The following is a 21,455-nucleotide window of genomic DNA, read 5'->3' as shown; positions in this document are numbered from 1 at the left end:
GACTGCCTCCACCTTCCTCACCTCTCACTCACCCCTCAAGCTCCTCCAGGTGGTCTCCTTCTGCCGAAATCACTTTGGGAAAACTATAAGTGACTTTCATGTGCCCAAATCCGACGGTCCCTTCTCCATCCTCACCGGGCCTTGACCTCTCAGCGGCATTCGAGGCGGATGAAGACTTCTGGAAACTCTCCTTCTTCCCGTGCTTTCCCCAATACTACCCTCTCCTTGTTTGCCTCCTACCTCAGGGGTCTCTTCCTCTCAGACTCCTTTGCTGGCTCCCCCTTCTCCTCCTCAAGACCCTTAAATGTGTCCTGGACTTGATCTCGGGCTCGCATCCTTTCCATGACTACACTCTTCCCCTAGGGAGCCTCACTTATTCCTATGACTCTACATTCAATCTGGATGCTGAAGACTCCCAAACTTATGTCTCCAGCTCTAAAATCTCTCAGCTGCACTCATATCTAGCCTTTACTTGACATCTTCATGTGGGTGTTATTTTGCATGGCTAACGGGCATCTCAGAGTTCACACGCCTACAGCAGACTCTTGATTGCCTCCCAGCACAAACCTCCCCCTTCCCCAGGATTCCTCACTTAAGATATCATCATTCACCAGTTACTGTGTAAGCCAGACACCTGAAAGTCATCTTTCTCGGCATTACTTAAATTGTTTAAACAGCTTTATTAAGGTACAATTGATATATAGTATTTCAAGTGTGCAATTTGATAAAATTTTTAAAGTGATTTTAAATTATTTATTTATTTATTTATTTATTTATGGCTGTGTTGGGTCTTCATTGCTGCACTCGGGCTTTCTCCAGTTGCGGCGAGCAGGGGCTATTCTTCGTTGTGGTGCGCGGGCTTCTCTTGTTGCGGAGCACGGGCTCTAGGCCTGCTTGCTTCAGTAGTTGTGGCACGTGGGCTCTAGAGCACAGTAGTTGTGACACACGGGCCTAGTTGCTCCTCAGCATGTGGGATCTTCCCGGCCCAGGGATTGAACCTGTGTCCCCCTGCATTGGCAGGCGGATTCTTAACCACTGTGCCACCAGGGAAGTCCCTAATTTGATAAATTTTGACGTATGTCTGTCTACACACTATGTGAAACCATAAACCAATCAAGATAATGAATACATTCATCATCCCCCAAAGTTTCCTCCTGCCACTTCACAATTTCTCACTCTGCTTCTCCACTCCAACCCAAGGCAACCACTGATTTCACAATATATTAGTTTGCACTTTATAGAATTTTCCATAAATGGAATCATACAGTATGCATGCTTTTTTGTCAGGCTTCCTTCACTCCAAATAATTATTTTAGATTCATCCACTTCATGCTGTTATCAATTGTTCATTCCTTTTTACTGCTGGGAATGATTATATTGTATAGATATACCACAACTTGTTCCATTCACCTGTTGATAGATATTTGAGTTCTTTCCAGTTTGGGGCTTTTACAAGTAAAGCTGCTGTGAACAGCTGCTTTTCTCTTGGGAAAATACCTAGGAGTGGAATGAATGGGTCATATGATAGGTGTATGTTTAACTTTAGGAAAAAAAAAAGAAAAGCTAAACTGTTTTCCAAAGTGGTTGTGTCATTTTATATTTCCACTCCAGCTGCCCAACACTTGGTAGGGTCAGTCTTCTTAATCTGAGCCATTCAAGTGGGTGTGTCATGGTATCTCACTGTAGTTTTAATTTGCATTTTCTCTAATGACTAATGATGCTGAGCATCTTTCCATGTGCTTATTTGCCATTTGTCTTCCTTGGTGAAGTGTCTGTTCAAATCTTTTGCTCATTTTAAAAATTAGGTTTTTTTCGTTTTTTACTGAGAGATCTTTGTATATTATGGAAAAGTTGTTTGCAAATATTTTCTCCCAGTCTATGACTTATCTTTTCCTTCTCTGAACAGTTTCTTTTGAAGACAAGAAATTCTTAATTTCGATAAAGTCAAATTTATCAGTCTTTAAGTTTTATAAATCATGCTTTTGATGTCATATCTAAAAACTCTACCTAACCGAGGTCACTTCTGTGTTTAACTAAATTGTTTATAGTCTTAAGTTTGAAATTTGGGTCTGTGATCCATTTGATTTATGCTTTTTTTTAAAAATAGAACACAAGGTATGGATTGAAGTTTTTTTTTTTAAACACATGTGGCTATCTATCAAATTATTTCAGCACCATTCCTTGTAAAGACCATCCTTTTCCCAGTGGATTTCATTTGCATCTTTGTTGAAATCAATTGACTATATATGTGTAGGTACACTTATGAATGCTCTTTAATTTCATTGATCTATTTGTCAATGAAAACATTAGACACCAATAAGTGAGAGACACCCCGACCTTTGAGCCACTACCATCTCGTTGCAAGCAACTGAAACAAGTTGGAGTAATTATTTACTCCTAGACCACAAAGAATTAAAATATATTACCCTATAGTTTCATTTGAAGTAGTTCAACCTATATGCTGTGTCACCAAAGAAGGGGTAAAATTAATGCTAAAATTTGACCATTGTATTCCATTATGTGTTTAACAGTTTTAAATCTGTCCCCTTACAATGAGACTTCTTTGAATCAGACTATTTTAGAAAATATACGTAGACTTTTCTCTGTCTTTGGCCCGAAAATTCCAAATTTGAAAATAAGCACCAGGTCAAACTTCTCGCCTCTTTCTCCACCCTGTTGTCAGTCCTCCTGAATAAAGTGTCTGGACTTCAGCACTTAGGGGTGAACTGCAAAGTGTTGATGGACTATTCCATGAGCTATTTGGATTGAAGACAAGACCTACCAGTGGCCTTTCTTGGCCAGCTCATTAGTGCTTCTAAGTAATATTTAACTGTTCATGGCAAAACCTGTGAGCAAACTCATGAAAGTATTTTTGGCTGTGCAGAGGCAGGAACAGAAGTTCTTTCTCAGCTGTCTCAACTGACTGGCACGTTATTGACCCCCCCCACCCCACTGGGATTGCCACCGGCTCGTACCAACACAGTAAGGGAATATGGGCACTGACCACCGTGCCCAATGACACCCACCAACTCCAGGATCACCAAGGACAAAGCACAGCTCCTAATCCTGGTTCTGGCGACGGTTCATTCCTCTCTGAAGGAATGCTGTCACTTCCCAAACTAGGTCATTTCTCATCACTCAGAAGGGGATTATTATTGCTCAGAAGGGGATCATTACTGCAAATATTTGCTTCAAACCATCACTTGCAAAAACTCCGTTGAAAACACCAGCTTTAACAGCTAAACAAAGATGTATAGTAGCTGATTTAGAGAAATAATAAATACAGAGAACAATTTATCTTAGTAAAACATTATCAATGTGCTTTCATTTGGAAAAATGAATTGCAGCTATAAAGGGATGGTGAAGGGGCCAGCTCAAGTTTCATTATCCAGAGGAAGAACAAAGGTAAAATACACGTGAGAGCAAAATTTCATTTAGATACTAAAGCTGCAACTGTGGGATCAAAACGTAACATAGGCTGACCAACAGAAAGAGCCAAATTGCTTTGCTATAATAATGTTAATCACTTACCCCTTTAAAAATCCCTCGCCTTCTATCAAAGAGGACTCGGAGTGATGTAAAATTATATAAAGCATTGCTTCGCTAATCCTGAACGCTAAGGGCCTTTCTTTCAAGACTGAGGAAAGCTGGCATGATTGGGAGGCTTGTAAGGGAAAAGTTTCCATATAGATACAACAAAAAGCACATCGGCCTAATATAGTTTTGTAGCAGAAGTGTGTGTTAATTTTAGTTTATACAGCACCATCATCCAATGGGAGCATATTTGGCCCCGAGCAGGGAGGAATCAGCCTTGCAGAGACAGTGGGGTGCAGACACTGCTGTTTATAAAACAGGTTTTCTTCTTTTTTTCCTCCTCTGTCTCCTCTTCCTCCTTTTCCCACTCTTCTTCTTCTCCTTCTAGAAGAACATGTTACAAATATTTTCACGTTTATCAGCAAAAATGTGGGGAGAAGAATCAAACTGTCCATTTAGGACAGAAAATCAAATTTCACTTGGCCTTGTATCATTCAGTCACTGATTTTCAAGGAGAGGAACTTTCTTAAGCACCCAGTACAGTCTTGTAGAGATATTTGTGGAGAAAGAGTAGCTTGACACGATGTAAACAAGATACAGGCTTGGCTACAATGGGGATGACTTTGGATGACACGATGGGGAAACCAGGCAGAGTGGGGTTTTCCTGTATTTTTATTTTTAGGATGTAAACATACAACTGTATATCCTTATTTGGATGTCTATTCTGCTTTCTGATGCAAAAATCCAGCAGCTATTTAATTTTTGATTTCAAATACAGTATAACATGTCAGCCTTATCCATCAAAGAGTAGATAGGCATTTGAAATTATTCATTGCATTCTTTTTGCGTGTCTAATTTTACCTTTGAAAGCAGACTATGGGTGTTTATCTTAGTCTTCTCATGAGAAAGGATAATAAGGCTGATATAAATGCAATTAAGTTTTTTTCATACTGTAAACAGGAAGAATTCTTTCATCTGAGCTTAAGCCTGCGATGCTAAAAGGAGAAAATAATGTCAGTTCTTAGTGACTGGCTGGGATGACAGTGGGAAAGGGCGCCCCCTTCCACATACTTCAGCGAATCAAAGCTGCAGACATGGTCCAGCCTCACCGACTTCCTGGAAGACACCTTGAAATCAATAAGGTAACAAGGAGTCCTCTCTTCAAGGAGTTGCAGAAGAACATAAGTGGCAGGATGACAGGTAAGAACTCTTGCTACTTCTGTTGCAGCTTAATTTTGAAGCTTGTTACACGTCCACAGTGAATACAAGTGTAGGAATGCACAAGTAAAAGTTGACTCTTAAGCATCTTTGGTAAAATTTTATTCCCTTTTTCATATCTCCTTTCAAAATATCATGAATATCCACTAAGAAAAAATATATTCATCTTCAAAATGCTGAAGCTAGTTCCTGGGTTCAAATTTTACCATCTTATTAATTCTGTGTCAGTCAATTGTTTACCTAGGCAAAATTCACTGTTTGCTAAGCCAGAGAGTTCGGTCCTTTTCCCTCTACAATTTGCTCTAAAAGTTAATTGCCAACGTCCCAATTAAGCATCTCTTAGACCACAGCACCCATGACTTAAATTGTTCTATAATTAAGTTCTACTTATTTTCTATCTAAAATATTTAATTTGGTGATGGGCTCCATGGACAAGCCTACTGGACATCACTGAATGTGTTTTCTCATTTACACGTCATACTCATGATCCAATTATCACAATAAAGTCTTTTGGAAACAATCTCCTGTCTCAACTTTAGATCTTCATCTAAACCAGTCAGTTCTTTAAAATGAAGTATTTAAAAACAAACAGGGGCTTCCCTGGTGGCGCAGTGGTTGAGAGTCTGCCTGCCGATGCAGGGGACACGGGTTCGTGCCCCGGTCCGGGAAGATCCCACATGCTGCGGAGAGGCTGGGCCTGTGAGCCATGGCCGCTGAGCCTGTGCGTCCGGAGCCTGTGCTCCGCAACGGGAGAGGCCACAACAGTGGGAGGCCCACGTACCACAAAAAAATTAAAAAAAAATATATATATATATAACCTTGTATGATATAATTTTGGTGGTGCTCAAACCTACAGTCAGAGAGGCAACCAAATTTGGGAGTCTCATAGGGTGTTTTCCCCGGGAATTTTGCTGCTGGAGCCTCTCCCCCAGACCTTCTTTTTCCTGTAAGACATAAGAGTTGTCCTGTCCCCTTTCCTCATCTGGCTAAAAAGTGTGGGCCACTTTGGTTCTGAAGATCTTGAGACCCTCCCACAAGATCTTGGCATCCTAACTGAACTGTGACCATAAGCTGAGAACCAAGATTAACTGGAAAGCTCCATTTACTGACTCTAATTGAATAACAGTTACTTTGTTTTCTGGACTTGCAAATTAATTAGGTAGAGAGATGAAAACGCTACTTAAAAAATGTGTTTTCTGCTGCACTTTTGTTGACCTGTATTTGAAATAGAAATTTTCTTGGGGGGGGGATTTTTTAGGACAACCCTCTGGAATTTTTGTCATATTTTCTGCTGAAGAAATGTAGTAAAAAGAGCAAAGACTTTGAAGGAAATGTTATTCTGACAAAATGTGACCCAAAGGCAACATGCAATTTACTCATGAAGGTAAAGTTTCTGCTGCATTTTTATGCCATTGCTTCACTGTATAGTTAGACACATGTGCTTAAGAAATTCATAAACAAAAATGATAATTCTACCTGGAAAGTTTTCACCTTGTCATTTCTCGTAAGAACTTCCTTTTCATGGATTATTATTAAAAAAGTATGCTTTGTAGTTTCACAATGTGAGTAACATCTAAGCCACTTACAAGCATACGTGGCATCACACTGACGGGGGTAAAAATAGTTGGCTTTTGGGGGAAGAACTGGATACTCGCATTCTGCCCAACATAACCTAAAAAATTTTTTTTTCATCTGTGGCCCAGGACACTTTTTTGGTGAAACTAAAAATGGTTCTTCTTCTTTTTTTTTTTTAATGTAAGCTGAGATTCAAATTCATAAAAGTAAAAAAGTGGGTTTGAAGCTAGTTCTTTTTGCCAGTACTATATTCAGAATCCGTACATTCTTGGTTAAGTGAAATAATCTGGATTCAGGAAACACTGAAAATTGCATCATCATTCAGAGAGCTGATTTCTATGAAAATGTCATTTCACGCCCATTGAAAAAGCATCTGTGATGCTTTTTCATCACTATCTGTGATGACTGAAGGCTTGGATGCCACCCCCAACACAAAGTCACCACGAACAGTGTTAGGAGGAATAGACTTGTGAGTTCCCCCAGCAGGCAAATTGTGTGTTGCCCAATTAACCTGATATTCTGGAAGTCTTTGTCCACCTGGGTTTAGAGGACAGCACAGTACAGGGAGGGGCAAACAGGGTGGACCGCTGGAGGCAGCGTCCCCTCTGCCAGACTTGCTCAGCAGAACGAAAGGCCTGCAGTTATTCAGCCCCCACCCTCTGTCATTAGCAGACTGTGCGCCTTAGCGGCCCCTCCTCCCCTTGAAGTGGCTTATTCTTCCCAACCACAAGCATCCTCCCCGAGAAGAGTCTTAATAAACACATTCGCAGGGACATCTAACCCTTTAGAGGTCAGAGCCCTGCTTCCCTGATGCCCCACCCCGAAATCTCTCTCTTCAGGAAACGCTCATGGACCATGTATTCATCAGGGTTCCCCAGAGAAGCAGAACCAATAGGATGTGAGTGTATATATAGAGAAAGAGATTTGTTATAAGGAATTGGCTCATGCAGTTATGGAGGCTGCCAAGTTCTAAGATCTGCAGCGTGAGTCAGTGAGCTGGAGACTAGGAGAGCTAACGGAATAGCTCCAGTCCAAAGGCAAGGCAGGCTAGAGACCCAGGAAGAGCTGATGTTTCAGTTAAAATACAAAGGCAGGGAAAAGCCAATGTCCCAGTCTGAAGGCTATCAGGTAGGAGGAATTTTCTCTTACTTGCAAGAGGGTCAGCCTTTTTGTTCCATTCAGGCCTTCAACTGATTGGATGAGGCCCATCCACGTTAGAGAGGACAATCTGCTTTAGTCAGTCTCCTGATTTAAATGTTAATCTCATCCAAAAACATCTCAGCAGACATACCCAGGATAATGTTTGGCCAACATTTGGGCACTCTGTGGGCTGGTCAAGTTGGCATATAAAATTAACCATCACAAACCACTTCTCAGGCAGAGGTCAAGTCCCCAGCTTCTCAGTGCAGTTCCCTAAACACTTATAGGAACCAATCATGTGCTAGGCACAGTGCTAGCCCTGGGGATAGACATAAAATAAGACACAGCCTCTGCCTTTGAGGTGGATAAGACTGACACATACATAGATGGCACAGCATGATTAATGCCTCTTAGCAGAATGCACAGGAGGGGGTGGGGCACAAGGGCTGGCATCTAATTGAGATGCTCTTTCTGCTTCTCAGAGACCTTTTGCCTTGTTATGGTGGCCACTATTTCTTTGAGATTTCTGGGGATTATTCTCCCAGAAAGGTGGATGTAGTCTCCATCCCTCCTTCAGCCTGTGAAAACCTTTGAAAAATAGCACCCAGGGCTCCAGTACCACTCATTTCCCCTTGGTTCACTAAAGGGAATAATCAACATGTAACCACATCACACAGGTTCCAAATTATTCCAAAGTCCTTACAACATCTGGGTCATTCCTGACTCCCTGGAAACCTTACTGAAGTTCTTCCATCAACATTTATTCCTAAGAATGAAGCTGTCACCCTCAACCATGGATATACAGGCCCCAGAAATGCCCCTCTTTGGAGCAGGATAGCTTGAAGAAAGCAAAAGGGACAAAACTATAAGTGCCTCTTCTTGTGAAGTGTTCATTTTACATCTGAAAGACCTTACTATTGTTGAGAACAATTTCTGGAATCTCTGACCCCTAAAAGAATGGTCACCTAGAACATTTCCTCTCAAGGATACTTTCATTCTTTCTACTGCCAAAAAAAACCCCACACTGAATTAAGTCTTTTCAACCTAATCATCTAATCACTTTAATAAAATGATGCAGAAAGTTTGGGCTTAAAGTTGCCTCCATGCTGGAAATCAGGCCTGCTCTTGTTACATCGTCTGCCTGTAATAAAACTACAGAGATGTGAAACACCTTAATGCCTAGGAATGTCTTTGATATCTTCCTTTTTCAAAATCAAATCAGAAAAAAATAGGTGTTAGATTCTTATTTGGTTCTCTGTTATACACTTGAGAGCTTGTGCATGATGCCCATGAAACAAATTTGGGGACCCTAGGAAGGAAAACCACAGATTAAACATAGGTGCTGAATTCAGATAAAATAGAGAAGCTGAGTATCTCCACACCTTGGGGTTTATTTTTAAAAGTGTAGATACTCGTCCAGAAGAGCACACAGACTCTCAGCCATAGGAGTGGAAAGTAATGCCTTCTTCTAAGACAATTGTTTTAAAGACCCTTCCACAGGGGCTTGTGTAAGAGGGCTTGTCTGCCAAATCCAGGACCAAATACACACACACACACACACACGTATATACATATAGATAGATACATATATAGCTCACTCACTCTATCTATCTATCTATCTATCTACCTATCTATCTATCTATCTATCTATCATCTTGCTGCCCAGTCAGTAGTTAACTCCTGGCCTTGATATGCCTATAGTGTTTACACTGATACTATACAACCACAGTGATGAGTCACAGCAAGGATCATAGTTGTTCTTGACAATGACATATGACATAGTTGTACCTGTCATTTTCACAACTATTTCTGGTCCCTAATTCAGGCAGCCAAGTGTTTTCTGGGAGAAGCACCAGCAATAACTAGGATGTTAGCAATAACTAAGACCCTAGAGGAAAATTCCTAACATGTGATCCAGGGTCTCCCTTATGGGTCATGGACAGAGCCAAGGCAAAGGCCCAGCAACTCCAAATAATTGTTTTCTTAAAAATGTGCAGGGCTTCCCTGGTGGTGCAGTGGTTGAGAGTCTGCCTGCCGATGCAGGGGATGCGGGTTCGTGCCCCAGTCCAGGAAGATCCCACATGCCGCGGAGCGGCTGGTCCCGTGAGCCATGGCCGCTGAGCCTGTGCGTCCGGAGCCTGTGCTCCGCAATGGGAGAGGCCACAACAGTGAGAGGCCCGCGTACCACAAAAAAAAAAAAGTGCAAAGTTTGCTGCCCCTGTTACTTAATCCAAATTCATCCCTAAAAACAAAGAGGGGATGGTATCTTAACCAAAAAATAGACTCTAAAAATCCTAATAATTAGACGGATAATATAAAATGAGAGAACTCACTGTTTTTAGGTTCAAACACAATTACTGTGTCAAATTGATTTCCTAGCCACAGAGAAAAATTTACATTTAAAAAATAGCTGTTGCTGGAAATTCCCTGGCGGTCCAGTGGTTAGGACCCTGCACTGCCACTGCAGGAGGCCCAGGTTCGATCCCTGGTCAGGGAACTAAGATCCTGCAAGACACTCAGCATGGCCAAAAAGTAAATAAATAAAAAATTTAAAAAGCTGTTGCTGAGCCAGAGGTGAAACAAAGCCCCAGTATGAGCAAGCAGGTTCTAGGATAGCCAGGGTCGTCTAGGAGTCCACTCCTGAAGTTTAATGCCTGAGCACTCATGGGAGCCTGTACAAAAAGATGATATCCCAGATAAGGGGGCCTCCCTCGTCTGTGGGATCCACAATCCGATCTGTACCGCTTGGGTTCTCTTAACCTCGGCCAGGCAAGTTGAGTTTCATTTTCATTTTACGCCTGCAACCACGTCTACCTACACAACTACGGGTGTCACCCTGACTGGTTGAAGTTATCATTTCTCCATATAAATTATCAGCACTATAATTTATTTTGAAAGAAGAGAGTGTTCCATGCATAGAAATTATTGTGTCAAAATTCAAAGTAGATTTAAGTATAAATACATGCCAGGCCGCTATGGGTCAGCCCCAAATGAGGAAGACAAAGGACATGGCAGAAAGGCTCTGTGGGGCAGCTGTGCAAGCGCTCAGGCTCAGGCGCTGGCTGGCTGCGTGCAGTTCCAGGACCAGGGCTCTTATACAAAGGCTTCAGGCAGCCATAAGGGATGGCTGCAGGTACAAAATAAAAACTTGTTTTTGCCTGAGTAGAGTAAGGCAAAAGGAGTCTTGCTTATAAATTGGTGTTTTTCTTTCAGTCTCCCTCCTACATATCAATGGGTTGCTATAGGTAGTTTCATCTTTGACTAGCAAGGGCAGCAGTAGTGGCCATTAGTTATCATACGCCTCAGCACAAACCTGGGACCATTGCTGGGGTGGACCCTGGGATGCTGCAGGCCGAAGGGGGGGGCTTTTTTTTTTTTAATGTGCTAAATTATATGGAAGCCAAAAGAACAACTAACAAGGCAAAGTGAAGAAAGAATAAGCCATAGTTAATGTGGAAACAGATCTAGAAATGGCATGTGAATTACTTCTGACGCTTTTTCACGAGGTGAACAAAGAGGTGAATTTTATAAAGTACTGTGAGCTTTTGCTTCTGGCAGCTTAAAAGCAAGATAACTTGTTTGTACTCTGCTACCTGGTGAGAGAGCAGAGCTGAGGCAGAGGCCTGGTCCCAGGCACCAGGGAGGAGCAGCTCAAGAGCAGAATCCCTCTCCTGACTCCAGGGGAATGGGAGCTGCACTGAATTGAGTTTCTCAACTATCATGCAGTTCCTAGGAAGCAAACGGTTATTATTTTTTTTAACGTAAAATTTAAAAGAGAGGCATCAAATTTGTCGAGTGCTTAATTCATTGTGTCTCAGGGCCACTATGGTTATGGCTGCAGGGCAGAGCTTCTGAAGCCTCAGGGGGCTTGGCGCTGACTGGGCAGTTAGACACCCAGGGCCCGCCCCAGATAACCAAGTCTGCATTTAATCCTCAGGAAAGAAATGTTATAGAAGATAATCCTCAGGACACAAAATCAAGCCTCAGCAAAAACGGTCCAAATTTTGAGTTGCTGGTTGAGTTGGTAAGCCAATTATCACATAATAAGAATTTTCTATTTGTTTTGCTCCTGACCAAAAAAAAAAAAAAAAAAAAAGCTTCAACGTTTATTCTGGTTCGTTCTTCCTTTTTTCTTGAAGGTTTCTCTTAGGGGGAAAGAACCCTTCAAATATAACTGGGGGAAATCCAGCCAGTAGATTTTTCTTTTGAATAAATACTGCTCCAAAAAGGAGTTGAGCCAAGAGGATGGACGTGTAACATCTCGGCAAGAGCCATCTCTGTGCTACGCCTTGCTTTTCTGATAGGACACTAGGACGGCATTTAAAGAAATGGTACATGGGCGTGAAGGTTCACAGTGTTTAACCGGCCCATCAGCTGTGGTCTGACTTCAAACGCTGAGTATAATCAGTATAACTTTTAGGGTTCTGTCTTTCCGTTTAGAAAGGGTAGTAGTGGGTGAAGCAGGTGCAGACAGGCAGAGGCTTGGTCCTGTGCGACAGTAACACACAGTGCGTGTGTGCCGTCCAGCATTTCTGCAACACACATCCACATTTATTATCACGTTTCAACCTCAGAATCCTGTAAGTCAGGTGTTAGGACCCACGTTTTGTAGAGGAAGAAGTAAAGTCAGAAAACTTAAAGGATTTCCCTAAGGTTAGACAACAGGCAAAGAGAGAATCTTGAACCCTGCAGCGCGGAGCTCAGCCCCCAAGGCTCTTTCCCAGTCACACAACACCCAGGGCCGGTCCGCCTACAGTGGACGGTGCCGCCGCGGACCTCGCTGGCCCCGCGCTCACTCATCCCCAAACCCACCCCCAGGAACCACCAAGGAGGAGGGCATTTACATAGTGCAAGTCATTACGATAGAATCTCATCCGACTATTGGTAATAATACCTGACAATGGTTTTAAGACAACAACAGAAGTTTTGACAGCTGAAACCTTAAGTCAAAATGATGATAAATTTTAGATAACTCCAGTATTTTAAAAATATGTAAATACACATAAAATATAATGTGGGCTGTAAACCAACTGCCAAGTGGGATATAGATGTATTTTTTAACTCATTGGATATGTCTAAATAGGCATTATATACAGACCATGTGTTTGAAAGATAAAACTTAACCAAGAACAGTGCTTATAGCATTTCAAGCAGAATGAGTTGTCTGATTTTTCTCTTAAATTACTTTTACATTTTAATTTTAGTTCATGAAATCAGGGTTGACGTTTCAGGTGAAGATCACATGGCATTACACGTTAGTATTGTCCTATTTTATTTGGGGCAGTGTGGGGCAGACCTAGTGCTGGAGGGGAAAGAGGATATTGTGTTCTAGGAGTTTTAATCGTCCTAGGCTCAAATATTACAAGGCCATTAGATTTTTAAAAATTGAATACTGTAACTGTTTTCTATTGTAAAGATACTAATTTTACAACTTTTCAAAAGTACAAATATAAGGAAAAGAATTACCTAGTCCCAGTAAGGAAAATTAATTTCTCCATGCATAAACATAGCACAGTTAATATCAGGATGTGGGATTTCTTTACACCAGTGTATGGCTTTTCCCTCTGCATTACAAAAACAGGACTTTGATATATAGAAAATATAGACCACCTGGCAACCTAATTACCCAGGAGTGGTGGGTTCACAGGTACTTTTCCCTAAACACGGAAAGAACAGCCTGAGTTTCGGTGGAAACTGGTGGAAGGTCTTCGGTGGAAGACCACCTGACTCAACCTGCTTCCTCACTTCCCATCTCCTCCTTTCCTGTCAAATCTGAACCGCTCAGTGTCAAGACAAAAGGATTTGACAAAAGCCCTGCCCTAAACGACTGACCATGAATTTATTTTTTAAGTTTATAGGTTGTCACTGGCCAATATTTCATGGCCAGGCTTTCCTCATATTGCAGGTGGTTTCTAGATGACTTGAGAGACAGACTACAGGAATGGGGCCCAGCTCACTGCGTGGGTGAAATATTCATAAAGTTTGGAAGCCAGTTGAACATATACACCAATTTCTTCAACAATTACCCTGTTATTCTGAAAACTATGGAGAAGGTAAAAGATTGAGTGACCATCCAGGCACTTATTAGCCCTTCTGAGCTTGAGAGGAAGTTTCATGTGTAACCCAAAGGACTAGAATTACCAGGAAAGACTTCTTCTCTACTCTTGGCTTCCAGATCTTCTCTGGTTTACTGTGAGCTCCTTGAGGACGGGGACCCTGACTTACCTAATTTTGTGTCGCTACGGGCTGGCACAGTGCTTGACCCAGCAGCACCCTGGAACTGGTTGTGGGACTGAACTAATCCTCATGCAAACTGCCAGACTCCCACCTGTCCCAGTTACCCTGGGGCTCGGTTACAGGAACATGCTTCACAATGAGGCAGAAGCAAGACTGGTAACCCTGATTCCATGCTGCCACTACAGCCCTGGGCGGCCTTGGCGAGTCCAGCTCTCTCATGGAGAAAAGGAATTCATAATCCATACATTGGAATAAAAACGCTCAATGTGTGAAATCTCACGATGAAATAAGGAGTTCCTTTGTCTTACATTCCCGAGCGAGTGCATTATGAACAGTCGTCCCTGTTGTGACTCCTGCCATCCACTGTCTAAGCGGGAATATGCAGCTCCCGTCTATGCCCCTTGCTGCTCTTGTTGGGATTTCCTCTGATGGCAGTAGGATACCTCTCTTCCCTCCTCAGTTTACATCAAAAGGGTAGCAGGAGAGGCACCCTGTGACGTGGTGGTGCACTCTGCCACTGTCCCCACGTCCACTGTGGCCATGTCTACCTGTCTGCACTGAGGCCCTGAAGGGAAAGCCCGGGGCTGAGAGGTCTCTGGACGATTCCTGACCTCAGACATTGCCCCTTGCTGTCCTTCCTGCCCCACCTGGGGAGTTTAAACACTGCAGGACAACTCGATTATGTGAAAGTTGCATGAATAAATCAGTTTCATAGAACGGACTTTTAGGACAAGAATTGGAACAAAGCATCACATATTATCACAGGCAAATTTGTGCCAACATTTTTATAGTTATGGATAATAATGTATCTATGTCACTAGCATGGGGGTGCATATAAGTAAGCACGCAATAAATGTTAGCTCTTAACATTTCTGAAACCAGTGACTATTTGACTTCTAGAAATTAGCATTACTGCCATCTGAGAAAAATGAGGTAACTTCCTGGGGGCTGTAATGGTGATGAATAATACATTTTAAAACAGATATTAAGTACAGTGGAGCCCCTTTTTAATGTTGTTGTGGAAAACATGCTTAACAGCAGTATTACAGGTGAACCCATTAATAGTGTCTTACTATTAGGAAACGACCTTTATTGTGTGACAGGCACTTTACGGATAGGATTCGCCCCCTCCCCACTCACTGCAAGGTTAGATATGATATCCATGAGAAAACTGAGGCTCAGAGAAGTTAAGTAACTTGACAAAGTCACATAGAATTAGATAGATTTAAATTAGAATTCTAATTCTAATCCAGGCCTACCTGCACGCAAAGCCCATTTTCAGTTTTCTATACTTATTAAGTTCAATGAATAGGGTTAGGTTTATGGTGTAATTAAAACAGTATATTTAGGATATCAGTAGGCACCTATCATGTTAATAATACTGTGATTAGATGTAGATGTTGCCTTTCTGCTTTTGAGTGCTTCACAGATGGTGCTTGCCTGGTGGAATAGAATGCTTTAAAACTGTCTTATAGAGTTTTGACAATATAATGCTCACCTTTAGTGCAGAGAAATGATACCAGCAATCCGAGCTTTCCTGAAGAGGCCTGATAAGACCACTGTTACAAAGATGCTGAGGTAAGCTCTGAGGGAGAGAACAGCCGGGGCACCCCAAGTATGGGAGTTCTCTGGCCGTCAGAAAGAGACCAGGGCTCCCTTGTCTGTGCCTCATACAGCCTTCCGGAGCTGCTTTTGTACCCATCCCGAAGGTCTGGAGAATATATTCATCTTCTCTATGCTCTGAGGCTTCACACTCCTGCAGAACATGTTGACCACGGGACTTGACCACTGCAATTGAAGTAATCAAAAAATACAGAGGTTACATAGATCAGGTTGGCTGCTGCTAAGAGCCTGTGTCCTTTAAAAATGTTACAGTGCTTTTGTGTACTCTTAACTCAAAGATCCTGAAATACCTTATCCTCCTGGGGTATTCTTTACTTCAAAGTCTTTCATCCTTTTAATGTGAAATCATTGTATTCAGTGATTTTGAGCTCCGAGGGCACCTATTCTAAACCAAATCACATGAGACAATGTTTTCAGATACCTGTAGAAGTACAGTAAAATCTTTATTGATATAAAAGTTTAAAAGGATGGAGTATTTGGGTGATTTTTCTAGATAACTAAAAGAAAAGAAAAAGAGTAAAACCCTTTGTTTCTGAAAGTACTTTTTCATGTATTAGTTAACTTTCCTGCCTGAGTAAGTACAGCACTCACAACTATATTTTGCAGGAATTCAGCATCCTGGAGTACAGTACCATCATTCTGGAAATATCACTGTGGCGTGCACACTGCATGGGAGTCTGGGCTGAATGTAAATGATAGTGCATTATGCCCAGAAGAAATTTTTGAATACAGTGTTGTCACTAACCTCGTTGTTTTAAAACATTTTGGGTACAGGAAATGGAGATTCTCATAATAGTTTATGAAAATACTGTGCCCTTATCAAGTGCCATAAAATATTTAAATCTATTTTTTATGTATAAAAATATCACAATTTCAGTTTCCCTAAAATCACCTTGTTTTCTAGATGAAGCAGAACATCACTATGAAAGATCAGCTGTCAGACATAGAATCATCTGTGGGTGCCCGGTCTGTATTCTGATGCACTTGCTCCGTCTCATGCTCATGAATTATAACCTCAAGTCACTGGCAAAAAGGAGACATACAGATTTTGATTCAGCTAACATCCATTGAGTGCCTGCTGTGTGCCAGGGGCTGCCAAGCTCTCATATTCCACATCCCTGTTATCGGCAAGCATGCTAGATGAGAAGAGGCACAAGTGGTCTTGACCCCATCCCATAACTTCTCTGCAGTCTTAGCCCCTTTCTTGGGACTACTGTGATCATGATCCCCTTTGAGGAATGGGGCTGTGTCTTTACTGTTTTATATCTCCCTGCACATAGTATCTGGTGCAGGATTCTGCCCACTGAGGACATCGGCGGGAATCCTAGAAGTCTTCTGCTGGCTGTTACCTATGGGATATCATCTGGCCCCATTCTACCTTCCTTCTCACTGCCTTGCCTACCACCTTATGATCAAACCACACAAATCTACTCACAGTTCTTTAATAGCGTGAGCCTCTCTTCACACATTTGTGCTTTTCCCATGCTCTTCCTTCTCAGAAATTGCCTTCTTTTACTACTCCACTGGATAAACTGCTGTTCATCCTTTTAAGATCCATTTCAATCTTCGTCTGCCTTGTAAAGTATCCCACAGCGTCTCCAGTGTGAGCTGCCCCTTCCTAGGTGTTCTGCAGCACCCTGAAGGTCTCTGCCACGTTTTCCTTCAGTCCTTTATTCACAAGATCGGGAGCTCCATCAGGTATGGACTATGATTTACTTGTCTTCTAGTGTTCAGCATATACTAGGAGTTCACTATATGAATTATATTGAATTAAAATGTCAATTGACTGGTAGTGTTATTGTTATTTGCTCAAACTGGGGAAGCAAGGTGGAGTTGTTTGGGCCTCATTTAGATCTGCACATTTTGATAGGGAAAGACGTGGAGTTGATCGGATTACAGAAAATCCCAAATCTTGGAACTCACAGAGCCCACAGAACTTTACCTTTGGATCACTATACACATCACGTGATCATCTCCATGGCTAGATCAGTAAAAGGGCCTGACTTCTTAATTTGTAACATTTCATTCACCTCTTCTTCTCCATAGATGCCTTCTGACTCACCCCATCCCCACCTTATTTTTGATGCTAGGAAAGCATTTATAATAAAACAATGTTTTCAGTAGTTTAAAAATTAGACTACACCCTCAAATATAGTTTTCACTGCTTCACAAACAATGCTTTTTCATAATTGAACTGAGTTCTACTCAACACTTACATCTTCTGGGATATAAAAGCATTCTTCAGTAGTGGAAATTATTTTCTAAAAATTTATATATTTCTAATTTTGTTTTTTATTTCATAGACTCTATCAGAACTAAACAGATATCTGATTAGGGTCCAAGATGTAGCCCAACTTCACTGCTGTGATGAGAAACTAAGTTTCCCTTTAAGGTAAATATTTAACTATCCTATGGCTGCGACTGTGTCATATTTATCTTGTACCCAGAATCCAGTACAATGTCTGTCATATTGTAAATTTACGATAAATATTTGTGTTGAACTAAAAAGTTACACACACACCCCTCTCTGAGACGATGTAAGGTGCTTTATCACCTTATTCGCATACCAGTCAGCTACTGGGTAGAATGGGAGAAACTAAATTGTCATTGCCGGGACCACTAACTCCACTGAAAGAGGAATTCTGAAGTTTGGTCACTTTCCTACTGCGAGGAGAGCCAAGTGTTGCGGGGTATCACATGGATGATCTGCTCAACTCTGAGAAAGAGAAGACCAGTTGATTATCCGCAGTTAGTTACTGAGGTCAGTATTCAGAAGGTCTCACCCTAAGACCACCATGGTATTGAGGTCTCACATACCTAGTTTGTACAGTGCTCACAGTATAGGAACTTTTGTGACGAGAGGGTGCTAGCATTCCCTTTCCTCCTTTAGAACAAGGATGGGCAACCTTTTTCTGTAAAGGGGCAGATGGTAAGTATTCTAGGTCTTTCTTGCTGAATGATCTCTGTGGCAACTACCTAACTTTGCTGTTGTAGCACAAAAGCAGCTACATAAATACAATACATAATGAATAATACAATCTTCAAAAACAATACCTAAGTGAATGAGTGTAGCTGTGTTCCAATAAAACTTTATTTACAGAAGACAAGGGGTGGGGCCATAGTTTTTCAATTCCTGCTTTAGAAAATTGTTTGCCAATCTATGTTTTCAATATTAATGGCAAAGATAATAACTCAACAAAGAGCAACCAAATGGAGAGGAATTAACTGCAATAAAAGAAATGAAAATTAGTTTGCCTGTTATTTCAATGAATATTTCAGTGAATGTTTCCCAAAGGCCCAGGGCAGGGTGGTGGCAGTGGCGGGGGATGGGGGAGGTTGGAAGAAACCAGTCCCTTCCAGTTCCTTCACCTCGATCCCCACCTCGAGCGGATATTAAATGAAAATCAAATCACACAGTCGTGTCACTTTTCTCATTGTCACAGCGTTGTTTTGTTTTGTTGTTTCTGGTCAGTAGCAATAGAAATGAGCTACAATGGTGGAAGGAAACTAGCTGTCAAACCAGCAATTCTAAACACACTGGTGTAGTAGGAGACATGCTAGGGATTATTCCAGTTCTTTATTATTAGAATTTATTTTACCTTCATATATTCATTCTCAAACACTCTTCCTTTACGTAAGTCCAAGTTTCTGACTTATATAATTTACCTTTTCTCTGAATAACTTCTTTTAACATTTCTTGCTGGGTAGGTAGATCTGTTGGCAATGAATTCCTTCAATGTTTGTTTGTCTGAGAATGTCTTTATTTCTCCTTCACTTCTCTTTTTAGATTTTTTTTTTTTTTTTTTTTTTTGTGGTACGCGGGCCTCTCGCTGCCGTGGCCTCTCCCGTCGCAGAGCACAGGCTCCAGATGTGCAGGCTCAGCGGCCATGGCTCACGGGCCCAGCCACTCCGCAGCATGTGGGATTCTCCCAGACCGGGGCACGAACCCGTGTCCCTTGCACTGGAAGGCGGACTCTCAACCACTGTGCCACCAGGGAAGCCCTAGATTTTTTTTTTTTTTTAATGTGGACCATTTTTAAAGTCTTTATTGAATTTGTTACAATATTGCTTATGTTTTATGGTTTTTTTGGTTTTGCTGTGAGGCACGTGGGATCTTAGCTCCCCAACCAGGGATCAAACCTGCACCCCCTGCATTGGAAGGTGAAGTCTTAACCACTGGACCGCCAGGAGGAAGTCCCTCTCCTTCACTTAAAAAAATTTAATTAATTAATTAATTTTTGGCTGCGTTGGGTCTTCGTTGCTGGGTGCGGGCTCTCTGTAGTTGCAGCGAGTGGAGGCTACTCTTTGTTGCAGTGTGTGGGCTTCTCACTGTGGTGGCTTCTCTTGTTGTGGAGCACGGGCTCTAGGCACATGGGTTTCAGTAGTTGCGGTGCGTGGGCTCAGTAGCTGTGGTTCAAGGGCTCTAGAGTGCAGGCTCAGTAGTTGTGGCACACAGGCTTAGTTGCTCTGCGACATGTGGGATCTTCCTGAACCAGGGCTCGAACCCATGTCTCCTGCATTGGCAGGCAGATTCTTAACCATTGCGCCACCAGGGAAGTCCCCTCTCCCTCACTTTTGAAGGATACTTTTTCTGGCTACAGAATTCTAGTTTGGTGGTTTTTTTCTTTCAACACTTATTTCACTCCCCCCTCTTCTTGCTTGCATGGTTTCCAAAGAGACGTCCAGTGTAATAGTTACCTTTGTTCCTCTATAAGAAAGATGTTTCATTTTGTTTTGTTTTTCATTGTTGTCTCTGGATACTTTCAAGATTTTATCTTTCTCTTTGATTTTCTCCAATTTGTATGTGATATGTATAGATTTGGGGGGATTTATCCTTCTTGGTATTCTCTAAGCTTCCTGGACCTATGGTTTAGTGCTTGTCAATAATTTTGGAAAATTCTCAGCCATTATTACTTCAACTATTTCTTCTGTTTCATCCTTTTTCTTCTCCATCTGATATTCCCATTAGACATTTATACACCCACTGTAATTGTCCCACATCTTTTGGATATTCTGTTCCCTTCTTTTTTACTCTTTTGTTTTCTATTGATGTATTTCAGGTTCACTGAGTCTCTCCATGGCTATGTCCAGTCTGCTGATGAGCCCATCAAAGGCATTATTCCTTTCTATTATGGTGTTTTTGATTTCTAGAATTTCTTTTTAATTCTTTCTTGGAATTTCCGTCTCTCTGTTTATATTATCCATCTGTACTTACATGTTGTCCACTTTTTCTTAACTTAGCTTATCTTAGTTATTTTAAAGTCCCTGGTCTGATAATTCTAACAACATTTCTACCATATCCGAGTCTGGTTCTGATGCTTGCCATGTCTTATCAGACTGTGTTTTCCTGCCTCTTAGCATGCCTTATAATTTTTTTGTTGAAAGCTAGACATGATGTATTGGATGAAAGGCAATGAGGTCAATAGGTCTTTAGTATGAGGTTTTACATTTATCTGGCTAAATGTTAGCCTGTATTTACCGTTTGTTGTAGCTGCGGTGTCAGAGGCTAAAATTTTCATTTTTGTCTCCCCTGTTGTCTTTGGGTTTTCCTAGATATTCCTTAAATAGGATTTGAACCTTGCAGTCCTTTTCAGCTATAATACCTTGTTATTATAAGGAGTCCTGTTGATGTGGTAGGAAGATGTGAGGGGAACGGAAGAGATGTATGTTCTATCATTAGGTCTCAGGTTTTTAGTGAGACTGTACCCCTGGGCTATGACCTTTACAAGTGTCTATCAGCTTTTTTACTTTTATTTTATTATATTATTATTATTATTATTATTATTGTTAGTCACCTCTAAGATGAGACAGGAAGGTTAGAGGTAGCTGTGGGGTTGGGTATTTCCCTTTCCTCATGTTGGTTAGATTCTGGTAAAATTGTTTCCCTTGAAGGCAGGCCTTTGTTAAGAGAATAGAATAGGACTCTGTGGACATGTTTCAAATGGTTACTTTCTCCCTCCCCATGGGAAGAATGAGGGTATTTTTCTGAGTTTCACAGTGAGAACCTGGTGAGGCTCCTGGAGGTAAAACTCCTGCAAGTTTTAAACTCATGCAAGGGTGTGGGGGTGTGGCGTGGGCCAGTGCTAGGCCTCCAGGAATTCGTAATCTCTTGAACTAGTTCACACTCA

General features: G+C 41.6%; 1 protein-coding gene across 1 annotated transcript in view; it reads left to right on the top strand.

Moving 5' to 3' along the window:
* Nucleotides 1-21,455, top strand: part of ECT2L (epithelial cell transforming 2 like) — a gene marked incomplete at its 5' end in the record, with an annotated part of 57,245 nt that overhangs the window by 28,839 nt on the left and 6,951 nt on the right. Inside the window, 15 exon segments of the mRNA XM_082633769.1 lie at nt 2,885-2,940; nt 2,943-2,982; nt 4,553-4,572; nt 4,576-4,675; nt 4,678-4,734; nt 4,794-4,804; nt 6,011-6,136; nt 11,405-11,581; nt 12,672-12,721; nt 13,373-13,520; nt 15,209-15,282; nt 15,381-15,478; nt 15,481-15,536; nt 16,232-16,297; nt 17,631-17,719. Coding sequence (XP_082489895.1) covers nt 2,885-2,940; nt 2,943-2,982; nt 4,553-4,572; nt 4,576-4,675; nt 4,678-4,734; nt 4,794-4,804; nt 6,011-6,136; nt 11,405-11,581; nt 12,672-12,721; nt 13,373-13,520; nt 15,209-15,282; nt 15,381-15,478; nt 15,481-15,536; nt 16,232-16,297; nt 17,631-17,719 — 1,168 coding nt within the window.

The sequence above is a fragment of the Mesoplodon mirus genome (genome assembly GCF_964341445.2).
Source record: "Mesoplodon mirus genome assembly, chromosome: 10".
Classification (NCBI taxonomy): Eukaryota; Metazoa; Chordata; class Mammalia; order Artiodactyla; family Ziphiidae; genus Mesoplodon; species Mesoplodon mirus.
This window is presented reverse-complemented; position numbering and strand designations above follow the sequence as displayed.